We start from the raw sequence: 21,625 nt of genomic DNA, 5'->3' as shown, positions 1-21,625 counted from the left end.
AGAAATTACTCTAGGTAAAATGAAAAATATAAAATTCAAATAAATTAGTCTTCGTAAAATAAAATTATAAATAGATAATATTATATTCAAGTTTAAACTAATAATAACTTGATAAGGCATTAGCCAAACACATAAATAAAAGGATCCATATATAGATAATAGCGTGGCTAATTAATAAGAGATTTACTGGCTGGAACTGTAACTAAGTAATATTGAGTCCATCAAAGTGATAAGAAAGAAAGTAAGAAATCTAATGAGTGGAGACACCCTTTCGTTCCTATATAAACAGTCTTTATGCCAACAAATTAGACGCACAAAAAAATGAGGAGGAAGTTGAAATTATTTTTGATAGCTAATGAAAGATCCAGGAAAGCAACATTTATGAAGAGGAAGAAAGGGATAACAAAGAAACTCCACGAGTTGACAACTCTATGTGGTGTCCAAGTTTGTGGGGTCATCTACAGTCCGTACCTATCGGTACCAGAGGTTTGGCCGTCAAAAGAAAGCATAGAAGAGGTGACTTCGAAATTTATGAAGACGCCGGTGGCAGAAAGGAACAAACAGATGATGAATCAAGAGATCTATTTGAGGGAGATGATTGCCGAAGTAAAAGACCAAGTAGACAACTTCGCTACTGAGAACCGAAAGTTATATGTTAAGTAATTTATGTTTGATTGTCTTGAAGGGAAGATGTCGGAGCATCCTTATGACGCAAAGGACATTCACGATTTGTATTGATATATTAATCGTTATATTGGTCAGCTTACCCGATGGATGCAGATTCGTTTAGAAATTGGTGAGTCTTCTTCTATCCCTCCTCTTCCTACTGGAGTCATGGATATGGATCCTCCTACTGTTGCAGATTTTCCTGTTGTGCCGAATACTGCCGCGATAAGTGTTCCATGTGGCTTTAATGATCATATTCAATACCAAAATGTGAATCTTAATCAAAATCAGCAGGAGATGAATCAACATTATGTTCCGATTAATTCTTATATCATTCAATACCATAATATGAGTATGAATCAATATCAACAGGAGCCAGTTCTATATAAGGCTCCTCCTGAATTTTATGATCATATTCAACAAGCAGTTTACAATGACATGCCTTGGAATCAGAATGTGAATTTAGATTTGAACCATAATCTGAATTCAAATCAGTATATGAATCAAGAAGTATCATTCGAGGATATGATGGTGGAACAAAATATGAATTATGATGGAGTACATGCCAATATTCCATTCATGGATGACCAACAACCAAACGTTGATCTTGGTATCACCCGTCACATGCCTTTCGTCACCACCTCCGCCTCTGCCACCGGTGTTTATGCTCCTTTCATCAGCAATAATTTTTAATAAAAACATGTTCTCTAGTGAACTATTCAGTTTTTTTTTTTTTTTTCTCTCATTGCATAAGAAAAATATCTAATGTTGTCTTTGCTTTTTTTATCCCAATTTAATTGTTGTTGGTTAAAGGTTCTACCTTGACACATTTATGTTATTTTGATTATTAGGAAACTCCCCTGTTTTAAAAATCGGTCACAGCAGCCGGTTAATCGCAGGAAAAGCAATCGGCGGCATCCAACCACCGCGAGTTTAGTAACCTCGGCCAATAAATCGAATATGTGAAGAAAACTCAAATATTTGTTAGATTTATGATAAAAATCAATTATTTATAATTAGATATGAAGATTTTGTATAAAGTATGGTGTAAATCGAACAAAAAAAGATAAAAACGGAAAAAAATATACTAGTTCGCGTTTTAAGGTTGTAGGTGTGCAGCCAGAAGGAATAAGATAAAGAGAAAATACCGATTTTACCCTCTGATAAAACGAAATGATTAAAAAACAGCTGAGATTCGAACCAAAGATATATGACTCAGTTATAAAGATTGAACCACTACACCATTGGAGTTATTTGTAATTTTACTCATAAAATAATATATATACTTTCTAATGTTAGATATAAACCCTAAAAGTAGTCCCCGATTAATCCTCGTATAATCTCCAATTAATTAATTAATCACTAGGCATACCTCGACCGTCCGACTAGAGCCTAGCAATTTCTAAAACAGGGGAAACTCATATGCGTATCACAGCACATTCAAATTTAATTTTATCTGAAATTTTCTGATTATTTAAAAACCACACTTGGTGCAGTCTTTTCTTTTATAAATTATGACAAAAATATATAACTAAGCATATAGCACCAAAGATGTGCGCAAATTAACTAATTTTTTCCGAGGAAGTATCTTATTTTCATTATAACATTTGCAAAAAGAAAGAAAAAGAAATCAAATATTATATTAATGTTTTGATTTGGGTAAAAATATATATATATATATATATATATATATATGAGAGCAACAATTTTTTATAGATATGAGTTGTTATGCCCTTGAACCAATTTTGGTTGTGTATTAGGGTTCGGGTTACTTTTCTGTTTTTTTGGGTTACCCTAGGGCTCATGTCTAAAAAGGAAACTCAACCTCCTAGTGTTTTGACGCCCTAAGGCTCGTATTTTCGTTCCAGAAAGAAGAGAGAAAAGAATTCTCCTTGAGTATCATTCTGTAAGCGAACGAGAAGGTTTATGTATTTGTTTAGGTGTTATCAGCGCATGGGAAAAGAGATCTGAGCGTGTGTGACATTGGACAGTTGATGTGAGGCTTGGATCTTTCTGTTTTTTCGTGAAACAATCAGGCCCATTTTTTTTAACCATTTATATATATATTTTTTGGAGATATTTATAAAATAAATCCTAAAGTTGACACTTATTTACATGCATGTCATTTGCATTGAATAATTAATTTAATAAACAAATTAACTTTACCTATATTCCATTTTTTTTAGAAACTAAGTGTTTTAAAAGGTAACAAACATAATTGAAAATGTATACAAATTTTATTTCTTTATAAAATAAGTAGGTGAATGAAGAGGTTCACCCCTATCGTTGTTTACTTGATAAAAATTTGAAAAATTGATTTGATAAAAAATGATTTTTAACCTCACATACTATATATTCTTTCACGGGTTTCATATGATGAGTTTTTGCGAATTAAAAATATTTGAACATGTTGTGTGATCCGACTAGCATGACGGGTTTGGACTATAGAACCAATATTAAAACTATTAGTTTATTTCATTTACTATAGATTTGTAGTTATAGTTTGGAAAATTAACTTATAAATTATTTAGTGTATAAACTATAAAATATTACACATACTACAACACATTTTTAATATTCTAAAAATAAATTGTATACACTTAAAAATATACAATAGCATACCATATAGGCATATACCTCTGTTTAATTATTGAAAACAAAACTAAGTATTGTAAAATTTTATATTCTATCTAACAAATTTAATGTAATTAGGTTGTAAACTGTATAAAACGTAAGAAGAAGAAGAAATATTTTAAACAAAATTATAAATTAATTAAAATTTTCAAAACTAAATAAATTAAAAATTATTATTTAAAATACAATAATTTATAATTTAGTTTCGCAGTGTACCGCGGGTGAAAACCTAGTATATATAATATAATTAGATACCCCATAATATTTAATTAAAAACTCAAACAATAAACCAACATATTCAACTCCAATTAACATAAATCAACAATAACCTCCACATCAGAAACATATAAACCAAACTAACATAACCAGCAACCTAGCAAGCTTCTAACCAGGTTCCAACAAGACTAACATAACCACAACACAACAACCGAGACCCTAGATCATCATCCTCCTCATTGCCATGATTCCACGTCCACATTACCTGCACCACAAACACAATGAGAGGCGTGAGTATCATAAATACTCAGCGAGACGATCCTCCCATCTACGAGTTATACACATAAGCAAATCAAGAGTACAACCAAAATAAAAACGTAACAAACCAGCCATTAAACAAAACACCCATAACACATTCACCACACCTACACATCATCACACAAAATAAGTCATACAACCCAATCGCTCAGATAAGCTCATTGTCACACACTCACCTTATCAAGGTGATTCGAACAACAAAACACAACCAGGAGAGACTCTTCTCGCGTCTACATCAGTCCAAAAACACCCAACAACAAGTCGCACAACCAAAATGACCTTGAAACAAAACTGACAAAAATAACATAAACTTTCGTCTTAAAGACGAAATCATAAAACAAAAACCAACTGTTAACTATCAAATCCCTCCTGTGAAAAGCTACCCCTAGATGTCACAGAGCTTCCCCCAAAATATCGTGCCGATCAGATAATAGACAAGACCACGATCGCACTTACAATCCTTGTTGGTCTCAGTTCGCGTCTAAGACGAAGTACCTCACAAAACTGCAGATATCTTCTCGATTATTAACTCAAATCCAAATCCGTTGTAGCTCAATCCACACAGCGGTCTGATCTTTGAGCGTGCCTTCCGCATCCGTTTGATCTTCGCAAAACTTTGAGCGCGACTTCCGCAGCTCTTTGATCTTTGAGCGCACCTTCTACAGCTCTTTGCTCTTCACAAAACTCTGAGCACGCCTTCGACAACATCTTTTATCTTCATAACAACTTTAGCGCATGTCGCAGCTCTTGGATTTCACAATATTCTGACTGCATTCCACATCCATGATGGCTTTAACAATGGTCTGAGCGCATTCCACAACTCTAAGACCTAAACAATAGTCTGAGCGCATTCCGCAGCTCTAAGACTTTAACACTGAGTGCATTCCATAATTCTGATGGCCTTTACAAAACTTTGAGCGCCTTCAAAAATTTGACCGCCTTCCAAAGCTCTGCTACTATGATAGATTTAGAGAATGGTTTTGGGAAGAATATTATTGTGTTGTATTATCTTGTGTAATTGAAATAGGGGCTATACAAACATATATATAAGATTGAGGGTATATTAACCCTAATCTCGTAATGCTAAATCTTAATGGACTTTGTGAAACGACCTGACCCGTTTTTTTTGTAAATAAATTATAATAAATAATAAATAATAAATAAATTAGCCAAAAAATATTTATTTATATATGCAGAAACTTAGATCACCAAATAAACAGCAGAAAATACCAATAATAATAAACCAATAATTAACCAGAATCATATACCAAAATCTAGCAACTTAAACCATGGTTCTAACACCAACATTCCAATTTTAGCAACCTAGCGTAAATCAAAACATAAAAACTAAGTCCCTACAACATCCTCCTCTTCATTGCCATGATCTCACGGTCACACTTTGTCTCTACCTGCACCACAAACACAATGAGATGCGTGAGTATTACCAGAAATACCCATTGAGGCGATCCTCCCATCTAGGAGCTATACACACAAGCAAATCAAGAGTACAACTACAAATAAAATATAACAAACCAACCATTAAACAGAACAACCAATAACACTTTCACCACACCTATAAATCATCACACAAAACAAGTCATACAACTCAATCGCTTAGATAAGCTCATGGTCACGCACTCACCTTAACAAGTGATTCACGAAACTAACTACAACCAATTGAGAGGCTCTCAAATATCCAAAAACAACCAAACTCGCTCCTACAACCAATCACAACAACAAACAAACATTGAAAACAAACTGCCAGAAAAAATAGAAAAGAACAACTTCACAAGTGAAACCACGAAATCAAAACGAACCATTAACTTTCTAATCCCTCCAGTGAAAAGCAAGGTCTATACGTACAGAAGCTTCCCACAAAATTTCAGCACGATCAGCTCTCAGATGAAACCGCAATCGATCCCGAAACACCCTCTGGTCTCAATCCGCGAATGAGAAGAAACGCCCCATGAAACTGCCAATATCTCCTAAACTATTAACTCAAATTCACTTCTGTAAAAATGAGAGTTTACGAAAATCTCTTAGCTACAACCCTAACAAAAATCAATACCTTTCGAAACGATTTGACCAGTCAGATCCTCCTTCTTCGAAACCCTGACAATTTTGTTTTTCTCTATACTCTAAGGAAAAATCTTAATCTCCTTCTCTTTCTCTTTTACACCCAATAACCAAGAGTTATCTATCTTTCTCTCCCTCTCTATGATGACAATGTCGACAAAAGCACAAAAGAAGAGAGGAGGCATGACTTCATGAGAGAAATTAGGGATTTTTGGAGGGGGTTATTGGTTTTATGATTTTAATGGATTTGGAAATCCAAACTAAAATCATGTGTTATTCAATCACTGATTTTAAAATACTTATCAAAATGATGTGTTATTGGTCTATAATTTATAAATACTTGTTAAAATCCCATATTATTCAGTAAATGATTTGTTTTTGGATTTCAAAATCCACATTATGTTTTAAATATATTTGAATGGATTTGAAAGTATAAAATAGAAGGATTCAAATCCAAGGATAAAACATGTTATTTCAAAATCCATGTATTTTGATTTTTAGAATTTACAATTTCATATGGATTTAAAAATCACCTCTCTAATAACAGCCCCTTGGTTTAATTAGATTAAACCAGGATTTAATTAAATCAAAATCAATTAAAATCCACCCCTTTGGTTTACTCAACACATCGCAAACTCTAATCCCGGAACACGGATGTTTATTGTAACAACCCATCCCATGGACCCCACTAGCCTCACTGCTAGCCGCCCCAATGGACCCCAAGCTGGCCCTACAGGGCATCGATCATAACCCCTCACCGTGGATAGGAACTATTCATCCAAATCCACCAGTAGGTTATTGACCTGCAGATCAATTGGTGACAGCTTGTCCTGTGGGAAGGTTGTTAAAGGATGGGGACCAGGGTTCGAGGAACGCCTGGCGCACCAATAACCTACTGGTGGATTCGGATGAATAGTTCCTATCCACAGTGAGAGATTAGGATCGATGCCCTGCAGGGCCAGCTTGGGGTCCGTTGGGGCGGCTAGCGGGTAGGCTAGTGGGATCCGCGGGACGGGTTGTCACACTTTGGTCCATCTTAACTCCATGGCCCATGGCCCATATATTCCCTATTAGAAAGTGAAAAAGAGTTTCGTAGAAAATGAAACAGCAACGAAATCAACATTCAAAAAAAGGAAAAAAAAATGTTTTGAAGAAAGCTCAAGGTTGGCAACTCTATGTGACGTCCCAATATGTGTTGTCGTCAACAATGCGTAAGAGTCCAACCCGGAGGTGTGGCCATCAAGAGAGACGGCTTACAAGGTAGTGTCCCAATGGAAGATGATGTTGGTGATGAACAAGCCCAAGAAGACGGTCAACCAAGAGACTTTTCTCCAACAAAGGATCACCAAAGCAACCGAGTCTTGAAAGAAGGTGTGGAAAGAGAACAAAGACTTGGAGATGAAAAACATCATGTTTGATTGTCTTAGTGGCAAAACTTTGGTTTTCCCGTCTCCCGAAATGTGATCTTTGAGATTTGGGTTCTATAATTGAACAACATCTCAAAGATGTTATCGTAGGATGGAGATTCTGAAGAGGAACGATGATGAATCATCTTCCTCCTTTGTTCTTGTTATGACCGCTACAACATCTAGTGTTATGCAAGAAAAAAGTGTTTTTTATCTCTCTAAAACTAATTGAATGCTGGTAAATTGTTTTTTCTCTCTCTAAAAAGTGCGATTAAAAAGGCGAAAACCTATATCTACTTCCCAACGGCGCCGTCTGACGGTTAGGCCTCACGCCGCCGTTGAGAATCTTCTCCTTTCTCCCCCCTCTTCCTTTCTAACATGGATTTAGACTCGGCTCCATCCCCAAAGTCTCCTAAGCCTCCCCCTAGTGCGGAACCTGTAGTTACTTTGCCTTCCTCGACTGCTCAGCTTCAGCAGATCCCTGCAGGCGCTCTGGATCCGCTACCCACTCCACCGAATTCAGCGAATGACGTTCCGGATCTGCCCATGATTGATGATACCACTCTTCCCTGTGCCGAGCGTTTCAACCCCAGCCTTCGTAACATCAACAAAGCAGATCTCCCTAAATTCAATGAGGATGGCACTCCTCGGGTTCGGGCTCCATCTTCTGTCATACTCAAGTCTTCGGACACTTGGAAGGAGCACATTATGGCACATTTCCATGGCAATCCTCCTCCTCCAGGTAAAATATTTGTATATCTTAACCCGATATTGGGAAAGAATGGTAGAATCAATATCAGGAGCCTACCGAATGGTTTGGTTCTAATATACATACCTTCGGATCTCACTCATAAATGGGTGTTAGAAGTTGGTTGTTGGCAAGCAGGCAATTGTCTCTTCACTATCACACCTTGGTCTCCGACAGCAACATTAACACCGCTCAAACTTGTCTCTCTCCCGATCTGGGTCATCCTCAAGAATGTACCTCCTCAGTTGTACTCCCTCCCAGGCCTAAGCACAATAGCGTCAGGGATTGGAGGCCCTTACACACTAAAAAGAACCAACTTCCACCTTTGACAGAAGATACTCGCATCAAGGTAGAAATATTGCTGAAGAAACCTCTCCCTCAATCTGTGCTAGTAGAGGATGATGCTGGAAATGAGCTCAGAATTTGGGTTGAATACCCTCGCCTCCCGCCAAAGTGTGATTTCTGCAACGTATATGGTCACTTGTATCATCGTTGCCCTTCTGCTCCGAATATTGAAAAAACCTCAGCTCCCCCTGACACCGCCAAAGCTCCCTCTGTCACCTTCTCTCCAGCTGCATCATCTGCTCCAGACTTGTCGAAGACGTTGCGCTCTTCTAAGGGCTTGTAGACCTCATGGCAAGTTAAACGACACTTAGTTAGTGGCATACCTATCCCAGATTCCTCGACGATTAATGGTTCAACTGCAGTAATCAACGAAGGTACCGCTCTTCAGGTTTCTTCCCCATCTACTACAGTCCCGGTCCTACCTCCACCAGCAACCCACATATACATTGACTCCCCTTCAGCTGAGTCCCCATCAGCCGACACTAGCACTGACTGGAAGGTTGTCCAACACCATTCTAAATCACCTTCGGCCAAGTCTACATCAGCTATTTAACTAGAACTCGGTCATGTGCACTCAGTAGCTCCCTCTTCATCCAAGGAGACTACTAAGTCACCTAGTAATTCGAATGTTACCACGAATACAATAACTAAAAAAACCAAGCTCTCTGGTCAAGGACGGTTCTCGGTTCAGGGTCGTTCCCATCTTCATCATGCTTGAAAGCTTAGCTTTTGATAATGATGAAATTTTTTTCATATAATATAAGGGGCTTGAATACTACCCTCTGGCAGCTAGAGCTCAAGAGATGGGTTCAGTCTAGTAGACCTTCTATAGGAGGTATTTTGGAAACTCATGTACAGGAAGAAAATGCTTCTTCTATTTTTGTTCGAAACTTTTCGGGATGGCGCTATGAGTTCAATTACTCTTCTCTTGCCCAAAATGGCAGAATTTGGTTAGTGTGGGATCCAGCTATCAATGTCATCATCCTCAAGAGGACTGATCAGGTCATCTCATGTTTACTATTTGATCCGGCTACTTCGACTTCTTTCTCAGTAACCTTTGTCTACGCTAGGAACTGTATGATAGCAAGAAGGGATTTATGGAGGACTTTAGAGGAGTTGCATTCACACAGTATTCAAAGATCTCATCCATGGATGATTATTGGAGATTTTAACCAAATACTTAGAGCCGATGAGCACTATTCTCTCCACCCTTATCCTCTTCCAATTCAGGGGATGGCTGAATTCCAACAATGCATAGACGGCTGTGAACTTCTTGAACTGGCAAGTCGAGGAACTTCTCATACTTGGTCTAATGGACAGCCTCTAAATCCCATTACTCGAAAACTTGATAGAGCTTTGGTCAATGAAGCTTGGATGACAGCCTTCTCTCAATCAAGTGCTTTATTTGAAGCCCCGGATGGTTCGGATCATTCCCCCATCCTAGTGGCGACCGCTGAGATTGTTGAAAGGCGTAAGGTTCCATTTAAGTTTTACACCTTCTTTGCGTCTCATCCGGATGATCCTAATCTTGTGGAAACAGCGTGGAATTTGCCAATGGCTCCGGGGACATCCATGTTCAAGCTTTGTCAGAAACTGAGAGCTGTAAAGGTGGCATGTAAGACACTTAACCGTACCCAATTCAGTAATATCCAAGCTCGTTCAGCAGAAGCACTAGAGGCTCTGGATTTCACTCAAAGACAACTTCTATCCAACCCCAATTAAGCTTTATTCGAAGAGGAGAAATTGGCAAGGAATAAATGGTTAATTATATCAGCAGCAGAGGAGTCTTTTCTCAAGGAGAAGTCACGATTGCGAAGGTGTTCAGAAGGGGACTCAAACACTCGGTTCTTTTATAATGCGGTGAAGGATCATCAAGCCAGGAATATAATCAGATCTCTCCTAGACGACAGGGGAGGAAGAGTCTCAGATAAAGGTCTACTCAAGGATATGATAATTGAATACTACTCTAGGATGCTTGGAACACTTCCCACTCTTAGTTGAGACGATAAGAGAACTACATCCTTTCAGATGCTCAGGGGAAATGTCAGCTTCCCTTACTGCCATCCCAACTCCGGAACTGATCACATCCACCGTTTTCTCCCTTCCAAGGAACAAAGCCCCGGGACCAGATGGCTTCACGGTTGACTTCTTCATTGGCCCGTGGGCTCTTGTAGGCCCTACTGTTATAGAAGTTGTTCTTGAGTTCTTCAAGACTGGAAGACTTCTTAAACAAGTCAATGCTACTATCCTTGCCCTCATATCCAAGACCGTTGCAGCGGAAAAACTCTCTGACTACAAGCCAATTTCCTGCTGTAATACCATTTACAAAGTGATATCTAGAATCCTTGTTAATCGGCTCAAGCTCTTCACTGGTCAGGTTGTTCAGCGTAACCAAACCGCCTTCATTCCTGGTAGGCTACTATGCGAAAATGTTCTTTTAGCATCCGAGTTGGTTGCCGATTTCAATAAGGAAGGACCATTGACAAGAGGTTGTCTCCAGATCGACTTGACCAAGGCATTCGATAATATCGATTAGGGATTCTTGTCAAATATTCTAGAAGCCTATAATCTCCCTCCTACTTACATCAATTGGCTGAAGGCTTGTTATACTTCCCCTACTTACTCTGTGGGATTTAATGGTGAGCTGATTGGGTTCTTTCCTGGAAAAAAAGGCCTACGATAGGGTGACTCCATCTCAGCTCCTCTCTTCACCCTAGTCATGGACATCCTTTCAAAGCAACTTGATAAGGCGGCTCTGCCAGGTCATTATCGAACCCACCTGTTGTGCGCAAACCCTCTTATAACTCACCTCAACTTTGCTGATGACATTCTTATCTTTTTTGACGGGAGTGAAGTTTCATTAGTGAATATACTTGACATAATTGCTCAGTTCAAGGAGGCATCGGGGCTCGGAATAAAATTGTAGAAAACTTGCCTTTATCTGGATGGAGACAATAGGGATTTACTCAGGGAAATTTCTGAGAGGCACAACCTTTCACATGGCTCTCTGCCAATGCGGTACCTGGGAGTTCCTCTCATCACTTATAAGCTCTCAGAATCCGATTATCAGTCACTCATAGACAAGGTCAAAGGTCGTATAAACTCTTGGAAGAACATGTATCTATCTTTTGTTGGCAGATTACAACTCCTTCAGTCGGTTATCAACAGTACAATCAACTTCTGGGCGTCAATCTTCTTGCTCCCCAACAGATGCATGGAGAAGCTTGAGCAAATCTGCAGTGCGTTTTTGTGGAACGGCGTTGCTGACTCTGCTCGAGGAGCAAATGTTTCTTGGGAAACAGTTTGCTGTTAGGTCTTAAGAGGCTCTTGGACTGGAACAAGATATTTGGCCTCAAATTGATATGGCTTCTATTCTCGCAAGCGGGATCGTTATGGGTCTCCTGGGTCAAGCAACATCTGATCAGAGGCAAATGCTTCTGGGATGCTGACTTTCGTACCACATGTAGTTGGATATGGAGGCGTCTTTGTAAGCTCAGATCTCTCGTGACACCGTTCATATATTGCAGTGTTTTCTCTGGTCATATTCTCTTTTCTGGCATGACAACTGGACTGGTCTTGGACCACTCATCGACTTACTTGGAGATTCTGCTCCACGGGTAACTGGCATAAGCTTTCTAGCTTCAGTAAGCGAAGCAGTATTGAATGGTGCGTGGAATATTCCAATGGGACGCCATCCTCTCGCCCAACTACTCTGAACTTGCCTTCATGACCAAAGCCCTCCTAATCCAGATGCTAGTGGTGATATATACCACTGGAACCTCACACCCGATCAAGTTTAGGGATCTTTCTCCTCCATGCGTACATGGCGTCACTTGCATCCCCCTGGTCCGCCTGTTTCCTGGTCCTCTCAGGTTTGGTTTAAAGAGAGAATTCCAAAAATGGCTTTTATAACCTGGATTATAGTTCTTGGTAGACTTACTGCCCGGGATAGACTCATCCGCTGGAATCTTCCAGTCCCACCATACTGTCTTCTCTGCCTAACCGGTAATGAAACAAGGGACCACCTATTATTTTATTGTCCTTACTCCAACACTCTTTGGTCTCTTTTCTTCGCTTCAATGCCAACTCCACCATCCTCAACTTTTGAAGACCTATTAAATTGGATTAAGTCTCCCACTACAAATAGGAGACTTAATTCAATTTCTAAATTGGTCTTCCATGCTCTTATTTACTTCATCTGGAAGGAGCGTAACGCAAGGTTACATAGCTCAAACTCGCACACCGAAATTCAACTTCAGAAGGAAATACAGCTAACTATTAGGAGAAGACTCTTGTGGCTTGATCGTGCTGCATCAACAAACACAACATCGGTTACTTCCACACAGGACACCTATCTCTGCCTTTGGTACTCTCACTTTCAACCTCCTTAACAAGTATAAAGGATTCAGTCCTATCTCCTTTGGATATCCTCATTATCTTGTTCTTCCGGAAAATTGTAATAGCGTACTTCCCAGTTAAGGGCTCATGAATGAAATGGTATCTTAAAAAAAAAACAAAAACAAAAAAAACATCTAGTGTTATGCTATGATTGAGATGGGTTCTTCATCAGTTGGATTTTTACGATAAAATTCGAGATCAAATTCAGAATACTTTGAATATGAAGCGACAAATAAGGATTTGGATCTGAATAAGAAACAGTACTGGTGAGGAGCTATTTGATCGTATCTAAAGTTTTCGCTATTTAATCTTTCAATTAATAAAACGTTATTTTTGAGTTCAGTTTGTTTTAGTTACATGCATGTTTGGGTTGATTTGACATGTAGATATATTTTCTCATGAATGAAATTTCATTTTCTCCACGGTGTAATCTTGCTCCTTGTGGGAGTTTATATAGTCGATCACACCTAAAGAAAACTAAATATAATAAGTTGAATTGATAAACTCAGTTCTTAAAACATGTTTCTACAAAACAAACAAAAAAAGAAAATGATTTGAGGTATTGTACTATTGTGGAAGAGAATGAAAGAAGTGGAAGAGAATGAGAGAATGTGAAAATGTGAAAGTAAAAGAAAGTCAATATGAGAGAATAAGATAATGCTTATTTATATGATAAGAATTTATGGAAGTTACATTTAAAATTAAAATTATGGAGTTACAATAATATTTTATTATGTTTGAATAAAATTAATGCATAATTTATTTTATTTTCAGTTATAATTTTATTTTAATGTATGAGTTAAGTGTATTGTGTTAATTGAGTCTTAAATATTGTTTAAAACAATTAAATAATTTTAAAAAAAATTAAAAAACATTAAATGAAAATCAACCAATAAAGAGACCTTATATATATGATTGTTTTTGGGTTACTCTTCTTCCTTTTTAGTGTGTTTTAACTTGTTGGTATAGGATTTCTAATGTGTAATCGGGAGTAGTGAATCTTGAAATCGTGAGCTCGGTTTCTGACGGACAATTTTATAAACCCCGACATTTTAGTGTTTTTTCTAATGCTTCCTTAGTTTAATTAAGTAGGAAACATAATCTTCGAAAATATATATAATTTTAAAAATCATTGGAGAAACAAGACATATATCATTACAGAGTAGCTCTAGCTAGGCAAGTCTGAGATGAATGTCACCCTCTGTCCTCTAGGCTTACAGATTACTACCGGACGAGTATGTATCAAGGATCCATGGTGGGATCTTCAGTGCATATTTTCACATGAAAGGCCAAAACGTCCTTGCCCGTTCCTTGTAGTTAGGTTTTACGTTGGAGTCTTGGAGATAGTCATGTCCTAGGTGTCATGAACCACGAGAAGCAGCACGAATGTGAAGCAATCGACAAGGGTCAGATTAGGCTGATAATGTTGAACATGCTTAGGTTGAGCTTTGAAAGACTTTACTGTGGAACATGCTTCTTAATTGTTATGTGAAACAATATTCATCCAGTGTTGCATTTAAAACACCAGCAACCTTATTCAAAAGCTTCAGATGCTCTGAATGCATGACTTTGCTCTGAAACCAGCATTTGTGTTACTTGGACATAGCCTGAGATACAGTCTCCTTGGGACAGATGCAACACCATAAGAATCATTGACCAGCTTCCATGTGACCATTTAAAAGGGCAAGACTTCCACAAATGTTCTCAGCTTGTGGATGAGACCTGTCCTCAGCATAGAAATGCCACGCTTTTTCATTCATCTCAATCCAACTGCAGCCAGGTGTCTTCATCAGTCCCACTTCTTTCATTTTCCTTCTGACCCGCCTTGCTGCATCCCATGACTCACAAGAGGCATACAAATTATACAAGACAGTATAGGTAGATGCATCCTCTGGACATTTCTCCACAAGCAATCTTGCGATTCTATCTCCGAATGAATGATCCTTGTGCAAACAACAAGCAGAGAAAAGAGTACTGAGAAGCTCAGCTTTGTCTCTTATCTCTGGTTTCTCTTCAAAAATTTCATAAGCTTCAAGCAACCGACCTGCTCGGCCAAGAATGTCAATCAAGCACGAGTAGTGTTCAATACTAGGCTTGATTCCGTACTTTGATTTCATTTGACTGAAATACTTAACACCTTCATCAATTAACCCGGCATGACCGCAAGCTGACAATACAGCAAGAAAAGTAACCCCATCAGGTTTTACACCAAACTTCTGCATTCCATCAAAATGGTTAAGGGCATCTCTGGGTTGACCATGAGATGCATACGCAGAGATCATTACTGTCCATGACACAACATCCTTCTTTGGCATACTGTTAAAAATTCTAGAAGCCTCTTTCACATTGCCGCATTTAGAATACATGTCAAGAAGTGCACTCATCAGCAACTCATCTGTTTCGAGCCTGCTCTCACTAATGGACATATGAATCCGTTTGCCTTTCTCTAACGCAGCCAGTTGCGAACAAGCAGGTAAAACACTTGTGAAAGTTACTACGTCTGGCTTCACTCCAATACTCACCATTTGGTCATAAACTTCAACAGCCTGAAACCAATTACCCACACTGACATAACCAGAGATCATAACATTCCATGACTCAACAACGTCCTTCTGAGTCTTAGAAAAGACGGTTTCAGCCAACTTTACTTCACCACACTTGAATTATAGATCAATCAGAGAACAATTTAAATAGATATCTGCATCTACAGCACTCTTAATCACATAACCATGTACGAATTTTCCATGTTGGAGATTCCGTGACCGAGAGCAAGCCATCAGCATACTGGTCAAGGTTGTCTGACTCGGTCGAGTTCCTTCTACGACCATCCTATTCAAAAGCTCAACACATGACTTACTATCTCCTTTAGAGACATAACCTCTAATCATAGAATTCCAAGCAACCAAACTCTTTCTAGGCATTTGGTGAAAAACCTCTTTAGCCATCTCAAAACAGTCACACTTCCCATACATATCTACAAGAGCAGAGTTTACATACTCATCTACCTCAAACCCTCTCTTCACATACTTTCTATGGATCTCCTTCCCTCTCTCCAAACACATTAGCCTCGAGCACGACGATATGGCTACCGTCAATGAAACTGAATTTGGTTCAAATCCAGAACTTTCCATCCTACCGAATAACTCCAAAGCCTTCTCTGCCTCCCCGCTTTGATAAAAACACGAAATAACCGTGTTCCAAGAAGCAACATCTCTCTCAGGCATTTCATCGAACACTTGTACTGAATCTTCAAACAAGTTAAACTTTGCGTACATACCAACCAAAGAGCTCCCTACAACCACATCACAAACATGCCCACTCTTCACCACAAGAGTATGAATCATTCTACCACAAAACTCTCTACCCAACGCACCATAAGCCTTAATCACATTCGGGTACGTAAAAGAATCAGGGACGCAAAATGGGCAATTAAGCAATCTCTTGAAAACCTCAAGAGCGTCATGAAACATCGAGTTCTTTGAATAACCAGACACAAGCGAGTTCCAAATGTAAACATCTGATCGTGTATCCATGTTCTCGAAGACGAGTCTCGCCGAGCAATGGTCTTTACAAGCGAAGTAGACATTGATGAGACTTTTGCATAAAACGACGTCGCTACGTAACCCCACCGTGAGTATTCTCTGGTGAACAAGCTTGGCTTGTCTTAACGACTTGCATTTGTACACTCTCGCAATAAAAATAACAACTTTGAAGATTCCATTTTAAACTTGTGTTCTTGTCTTAATTTTTACATGTCGCTGGCTTAACATGATTGTTGTGTACTCAAGACAACGGTGTCTTTTGAATTAATGGGCCGAGTTAAATTAGGCCCAAAATGCTGAATTCTTTAAAAAATCACTTCGTTTTAAAAACCCTAGCTGATTAAAAGTTACAAAATTCGCCCCCTTTTTGCAATAAAACGCAGCGTCTTGGAGAATCTCTGAACCTTCTTCAACAAATATATATACCATCTTAAACCCTAGAAAAATCGCGGCTCCTGAAACTTTTTCTCTCTCCTTCTCTCTCTCTGTCTGTGCGTAAACCCTCCGAGGTAACTGAATCTTCTTTCTTCGTTGTTAGCTTCCAAGTTCTAGATTTTGACTAAGTAAAGTTTTGTTCTTTTGTCTGATTTTGAAGAATTTGAACAGAGTAATGTACTCTGTTTTCTTTTGTCGGATTTGTAAACTTGAAATAGGCTTTTTCTTGAATATGGTTTCTTACTAGCTTAGTTTCTGTAGCTCCTAAAAGAACTTTGTAAGTATGGTGACTTTGAGACATTGAGTTGATTTTAAGGGTGTTTTGATTTCAGGGGCTGACTTAGGAGCTTGTGAAAATGCTAGTACTGTTTGAGACGCCAGGTGGTTTTGCCCTCTTTAAAGTATTGAAGGAAGGAAAGCTCTCTAATGCTGAGGTTATTATCTTCATCCTTGTGCTGTCTTCTCCTTGTCTGTGTATTTTATTCTAAGTTTGTAAATTTTGGTGTTTTTGTAGGATTTGGGTAATGAGTTCATGACTGCAGAGTCAGCCCGAAAGGTGATTACTTCTGTTTCTTCTACACATGGTTTTTATACTTAGAGACTGCCATATATTGTTGTGTGTCGGTTTCTCATATCATTTTTGGCGTTGTTACAGATGGTTAAGCTTAAAGCTTTTGACAAGTTTGACAACACATCTGAAGCTCTTGAAGCTGTGGCTAAATTGCTTGATGGAACTCCAAGCAAGGGTCTACGCAAGTTTTTGAAAGCAAACTGTGATGGTGAAACCTTAGCTGTTGCTGATTCCAAGCTTGGAAATATTATCAAGGAGAAGCTGGTTTGTACTTTGTTTTGGTCTGGTATGCTCTTTCATTTATGAAGATGGGTTGTTTCTTACGGATTTGCTTCACTTTTGTAGAAAATAGACTGTGTTCACAACAATGCTGTTATGGAGCTTTTACGAGGTGTCAGAAGCCAGCTTACTGAACTTATATCTGGATTGGGGGATAATGATCTAGCTCCAATGAGCCTAGGATTGTCTCACAGTCTTGCCAGATATAAACTAAAGTTCAGTTCTGATAAGGTAGTCATTGAATCTATTTCGGCGTCTATTTAGTTCTCTGGATTACTGTTTGTTGGGTTGGTTACATTTGATAAATTATGGAACTTTTGGCATCCTTATTTGCTTCTCCAACATTAATGTCCGACCATTTAGTTCCTATGTATGTCCTGTGTTTTGTTTTATGTTGTGTTTCTTTCTCCTTATACTAATATTATTTTTGATAGGTGGATACCATGATTATCCAAGCTATTGGTTTGCTTGATGATCTTGACAAAGAGCTCAACACATACGCTATGAGGGTTCGTGAATGGTACGGTTGGCATTTTCCTGAGCTTGCTAAGATCGTACAGGACAATATCCTATATGCCAAGGCTGTAAAACTAATGGGGGATCGGATTAATGCTGCTAAGCTAGACTTCTCTGAGGTTAATCCCTTCATTACCATTCTCTTTTGACTATCTGTTTTAGGATTCGGCTTGCTTTTCCTTGAAACTAGTTATGCCTTTTTAACACATATTTCCCTTGTCCAATCTCATTTCAGATATTGTCTGATGAAGTTGAAGCAGACCTTAAAGAGGCTTCTGTGATATCTATGGGAACTGAAGTCAGTGACCTTGATTTGTTGCATATCCGGGAACTCTGTGACCAGGTTCTTTCTCTTGCTGAGTACAGAGCTCAGCTTTATGACTACTTGAAGAGCAGAATGAACACCATTGCACCAAATCTCACTGCCCTTGTCGGTGAGCTAGTCGGTGCTCGCCTAATTTCTCATGGTGGTAGTTTGTTGAACCTCTCGAAGCAACCTGGGAGCACAGTTCAGATTCTTGGAGCTGAAAAAGCCCTATTTAGAGCCCTCAAGACCAAACACGCCACTCCAAAGTACGGTCTAATTTACCACGCATCTGTGGTTGGCCAAGCTGCACCAAAGCACAAGGGTAAAATCTCTCGGTCACTAGCTGCAAAAGCTGCTCTTGCTATCCGATGTGATGCCCTTGGTGATGGCCAAGATAACACTATGGGAGTGGAAAACCGCTTAAAGGTGCTCTTCTATACATTTCCTCTCCTGTCCAATCCCTTTTACATATTGTTCTTTCATTGATGGTTACGTGTATTTTTCTGACAGCTTGAAGCACGGTTGAGAAATCTTGAAGGAAGAGATCTAGGACGTCTGTCTGGCTCAGCTAAGGGCAAACCAAAGATTGAAGTTTACGACAAGGATAAGAAGAAGGGTTCCGGAGGTCTGATCACTCCTGCTAAGGTCAGATTTTTCCTCTGCTAGTTTTGTTTCCTCGACTTCCTTTTGTAATTATGTTTGAGAAACTTCTGAATCGTGGATTTTTGCAACTATGTTTTGGATAGATTGTGGACTTTTCTAGCTTGTTTAGTATTGCTTTGGCTTCTTTGTAATGTTGCTTAAAGTGTTAAGCTTTTTTGTTGTCTTCTGCAGACTTATAACGCTGCTGCAGACTCCCTTCTTCAAACTCCCAAAGTGGATTCAGAGAACGGTGTCAAAGAGAAGAAAGACAAAAAGAAGAAGAAGAAGGCTGATGATGAGGAAGAAGCCAAAACCGAGGAGCCTTCAAAGAAGAAGTCGAAGAAGAAGAAATCAGAAGCAGAACCCGAAACCGTAGAACCCGCAAAGAAGGAGAAAAAGAAGAGAAAACACGAGGAAGAAGAAGCTGAAATGCCTGCCAAGAAGAAGGAAAAGAGCGAGAAGAAGAAGAAGAGTGAAGTCTGAGGAGGAGAGGTTTAAAAATTTTGCGTGAATGAGTACACGTTTAGTTTCGTTACGTTTTGCCAGGAACGCAGTAAAATTAACTAGAAAAAAAAACAGTGTTTGTTTTCTTTTGCGTTAGGTGTTAAGTAAGGCTTTTTTTTTTCCTTTTGTTCTGAAACTTGAAAACCAACTGTTCTTTCTTTTGTAAGGGGGTTATGTGTTGCCCGTTTCACCAAAAACTTGCGTCTCGACCACCTAAGACCTAACAATTAAAGGAACAATTACAGAATTGGGCATTTTTTTTAGATTTTTTATGAATTCAGGACTTATTACCCGTACTTACAAAAACAAGCATTTTAACTAACCTAAAATGACGAAATTACCTCCTAAAACAAATGAAGAAATCTCCCTCACCCCCAGATCTCTCCACCGTTAATGCTCAAATCTTTCAGTTGATGGACGCTGACCGCCGGCCATTCCCATCCGTAAAAAGCCGTCTAATAATTTCTATAGTTTCCTTGTTTGCTCCACCGTTAATGCTCAAATCTTTCAGTTGATGGACGCTGACCGCCGGCCATTCCCATCCGTAAAAAGCCGTCTAATAATTTCTATAGTTTCCTTGTTTGGTTTATGGAAAGTTGAAGAAGAATTTTGATTCGATCAATGTTTATGATTGAATTGCCCTTGGGTTCACTAGATAGTATCCCCTTAGGGTTTAGCTTCCTTCATCCAAAAGAGAAACTGATTAAATATCATTGGTTTGGAGATGGTGTTGAGTCTGTTGACGGGCGTTTGTTCGGCGAAGAAAAGGAAGGAGAAGGAGAAAATACCTAGGGACAAAACTGAAATTTCTCAAACACAAAAAGGCCTAAATTGGAGAGTACGGACTATAATGCCCAATCTCAAATATTTAGCCCACAAAAGCCCCATTTAAATAAATATCCCTAACAATTAAACCTTTTCGTTGTATGTCTCACTTATGCAATGATGGTTGGTGAATAATACTCTGGAGCTAAGGCCAATCATATCAGATCTTGCAAATTTGGGACATTTAAATCTTACACCAATCGCTTGTTGAAAACTAATTTGTGTTTAGTTTGTTTAATCGGTATATATTTATTAGGCCTGGACCTTCGGATATGGGATTGAATTTTGGATTTTTTGGATATTGGCTCTAACATCCATTTAGATATTTAAAAAATTCGGATTGGTTTCGGTTCGGATAATTCAAATTTCAGATCCGTTCGGATATATTGTAGATAACCAAAATGAAACCAAATTTATTGGATAAGGTTTTATTCGGATACTTTTTAATACGATTGTATTCAAAAAACCATACTAACCGAGTATGTGAAAAAATAGAAATGAAACAAATAACAAGTTTAAAGTTCAAACTAACATAAAATTATACCAATACATAAAAGTATGACGTATTAACATCCAAAGTGAGATATAAGACCGTGTCAGTGAAAAAAAAATAAAAACCAAAATAAACAATAACGTAGATATAGGAGTATATCTACAATTTGTGTATATTGTGTATAGTTAGGTGTGTATATCTATATCTACCATTCATGTGTGTCGTATACAGTTACTTATACATCTATCTTTGTAAAGTTGTTTCTTATATTCTCGGTTATATTCGGATATATATTGGATATCGATTCGGATCGGATATAATCTGATATCCAAAAGTAATGAAAACAAAAACCGATCGGTTATTTCCTCAATATCGGTTTGGTTTTTATCCAATTTTTCGGTTCGGATTCGGATTTTATGCCCAGGCCTAATATTTATATAGCAAAGAAAAAAGTTATATTCATTTTTGCTTTTTATATTTTATATATATTATATTCTAAAACGTTAATATATATATATGTAAAGTAATGATATGATAAAATATCTATATATATATAAAGTTTAGTTTTCTCTCTTCTCCTTCCTCCACATCATCATCCACCTAATCAATATTTTTTCCGTTTTTGCATAAAAAACTAATTTAAATATTCATTAATTGTTTATTTATTATTTATAATTAATAATAATAATAATAAATAAAAACTA

The 21,625-nt window shown here is 38.2% G+C and overlaps 1 protein-coding gene and 3 pseudogenes across 2 annotated transcripts; 3 read left to right on the top strand and 1 right to left on the bottom strand.

Moving 5' to 3' along the window:
* The first annotated feature begins 321 nt into the window (after window positions 1-321).
* Window positions 322-1,359, top strand: LOC147939956 (agamous-like MADS-box protein AGL90 pseudogene; annotated as a pseudogene).
* Window positions 1,360-4,620: 3,261 nt separating this feature from the next.
* LOC147939955 (agamous-like MADS-box protein AGL80 pseudogene) lies at window positions 4,621-13,154 on the top strand (annotated as a pseudogene).
* A 1,094-nt stretch (window positions 13,155-14,248) lies between these two features.
* On the bottom strand, window positions 14,249-16,710 carry LOC104709482 (pentatricopeptide repeat-containing protein At5g27110 pseudogene; annotated as a pseudogene). Its single transcript, XR_015563178.1, has one exon. The product of XR_015563178.1 is annotated as a pentatricopeptide repeat-containing protein At5g27110 pseudogene (transcript).
* LOC104707080 (putative nucleolar protein 5-1) lies at window positions 16,688-19,800 on the top strand. The gene is made up of 9 exons (XM_087460446.1): window positions 16,688-16,858; window positions 17,117-17,218; window positions 17,299-17,340; window positions 17,440-17,619; window positions 17,701-17,865; window positions 18,069-18,269; window positions 18,386-18,883; window positions 18,968-19,102; window positions 19,292-19,800. The coding sequence occupies exons 2-9, from the start codon at window positions 17,141-17,143 to the stop codon at window positions 19,580-19,582; spliced, it is 1,590 nt and encodes a 529-aa protein (XP_087316572.1). The 5' UTR covers window positions 16,688-16,858; window positions 17,117-17,140; the 3' UTR covers window positions 19,583-19,800.
* The last annotated feature ends 1,825 nt before the right edge of the window (window positions 19,801-21,625 follow it).

The sequence above is a fragment of the Camelina sativa genome, chromosome 8 (assembly GCF_030686135.1).
Source record: "Camelina sativa cultivar CO46 ecotype springtype chromosome 8, ASM3068613v1".
Taxonomy (NCBI): Eukaryota; Viridiplantae; Streptophyta; class Magnoliopsida; order Brassicales; family Brassicaceae; genus Camelina; species Camelina sativa.
This window is presented reverse-complemented; position numbering and strand designations above follow the sequence as displayed.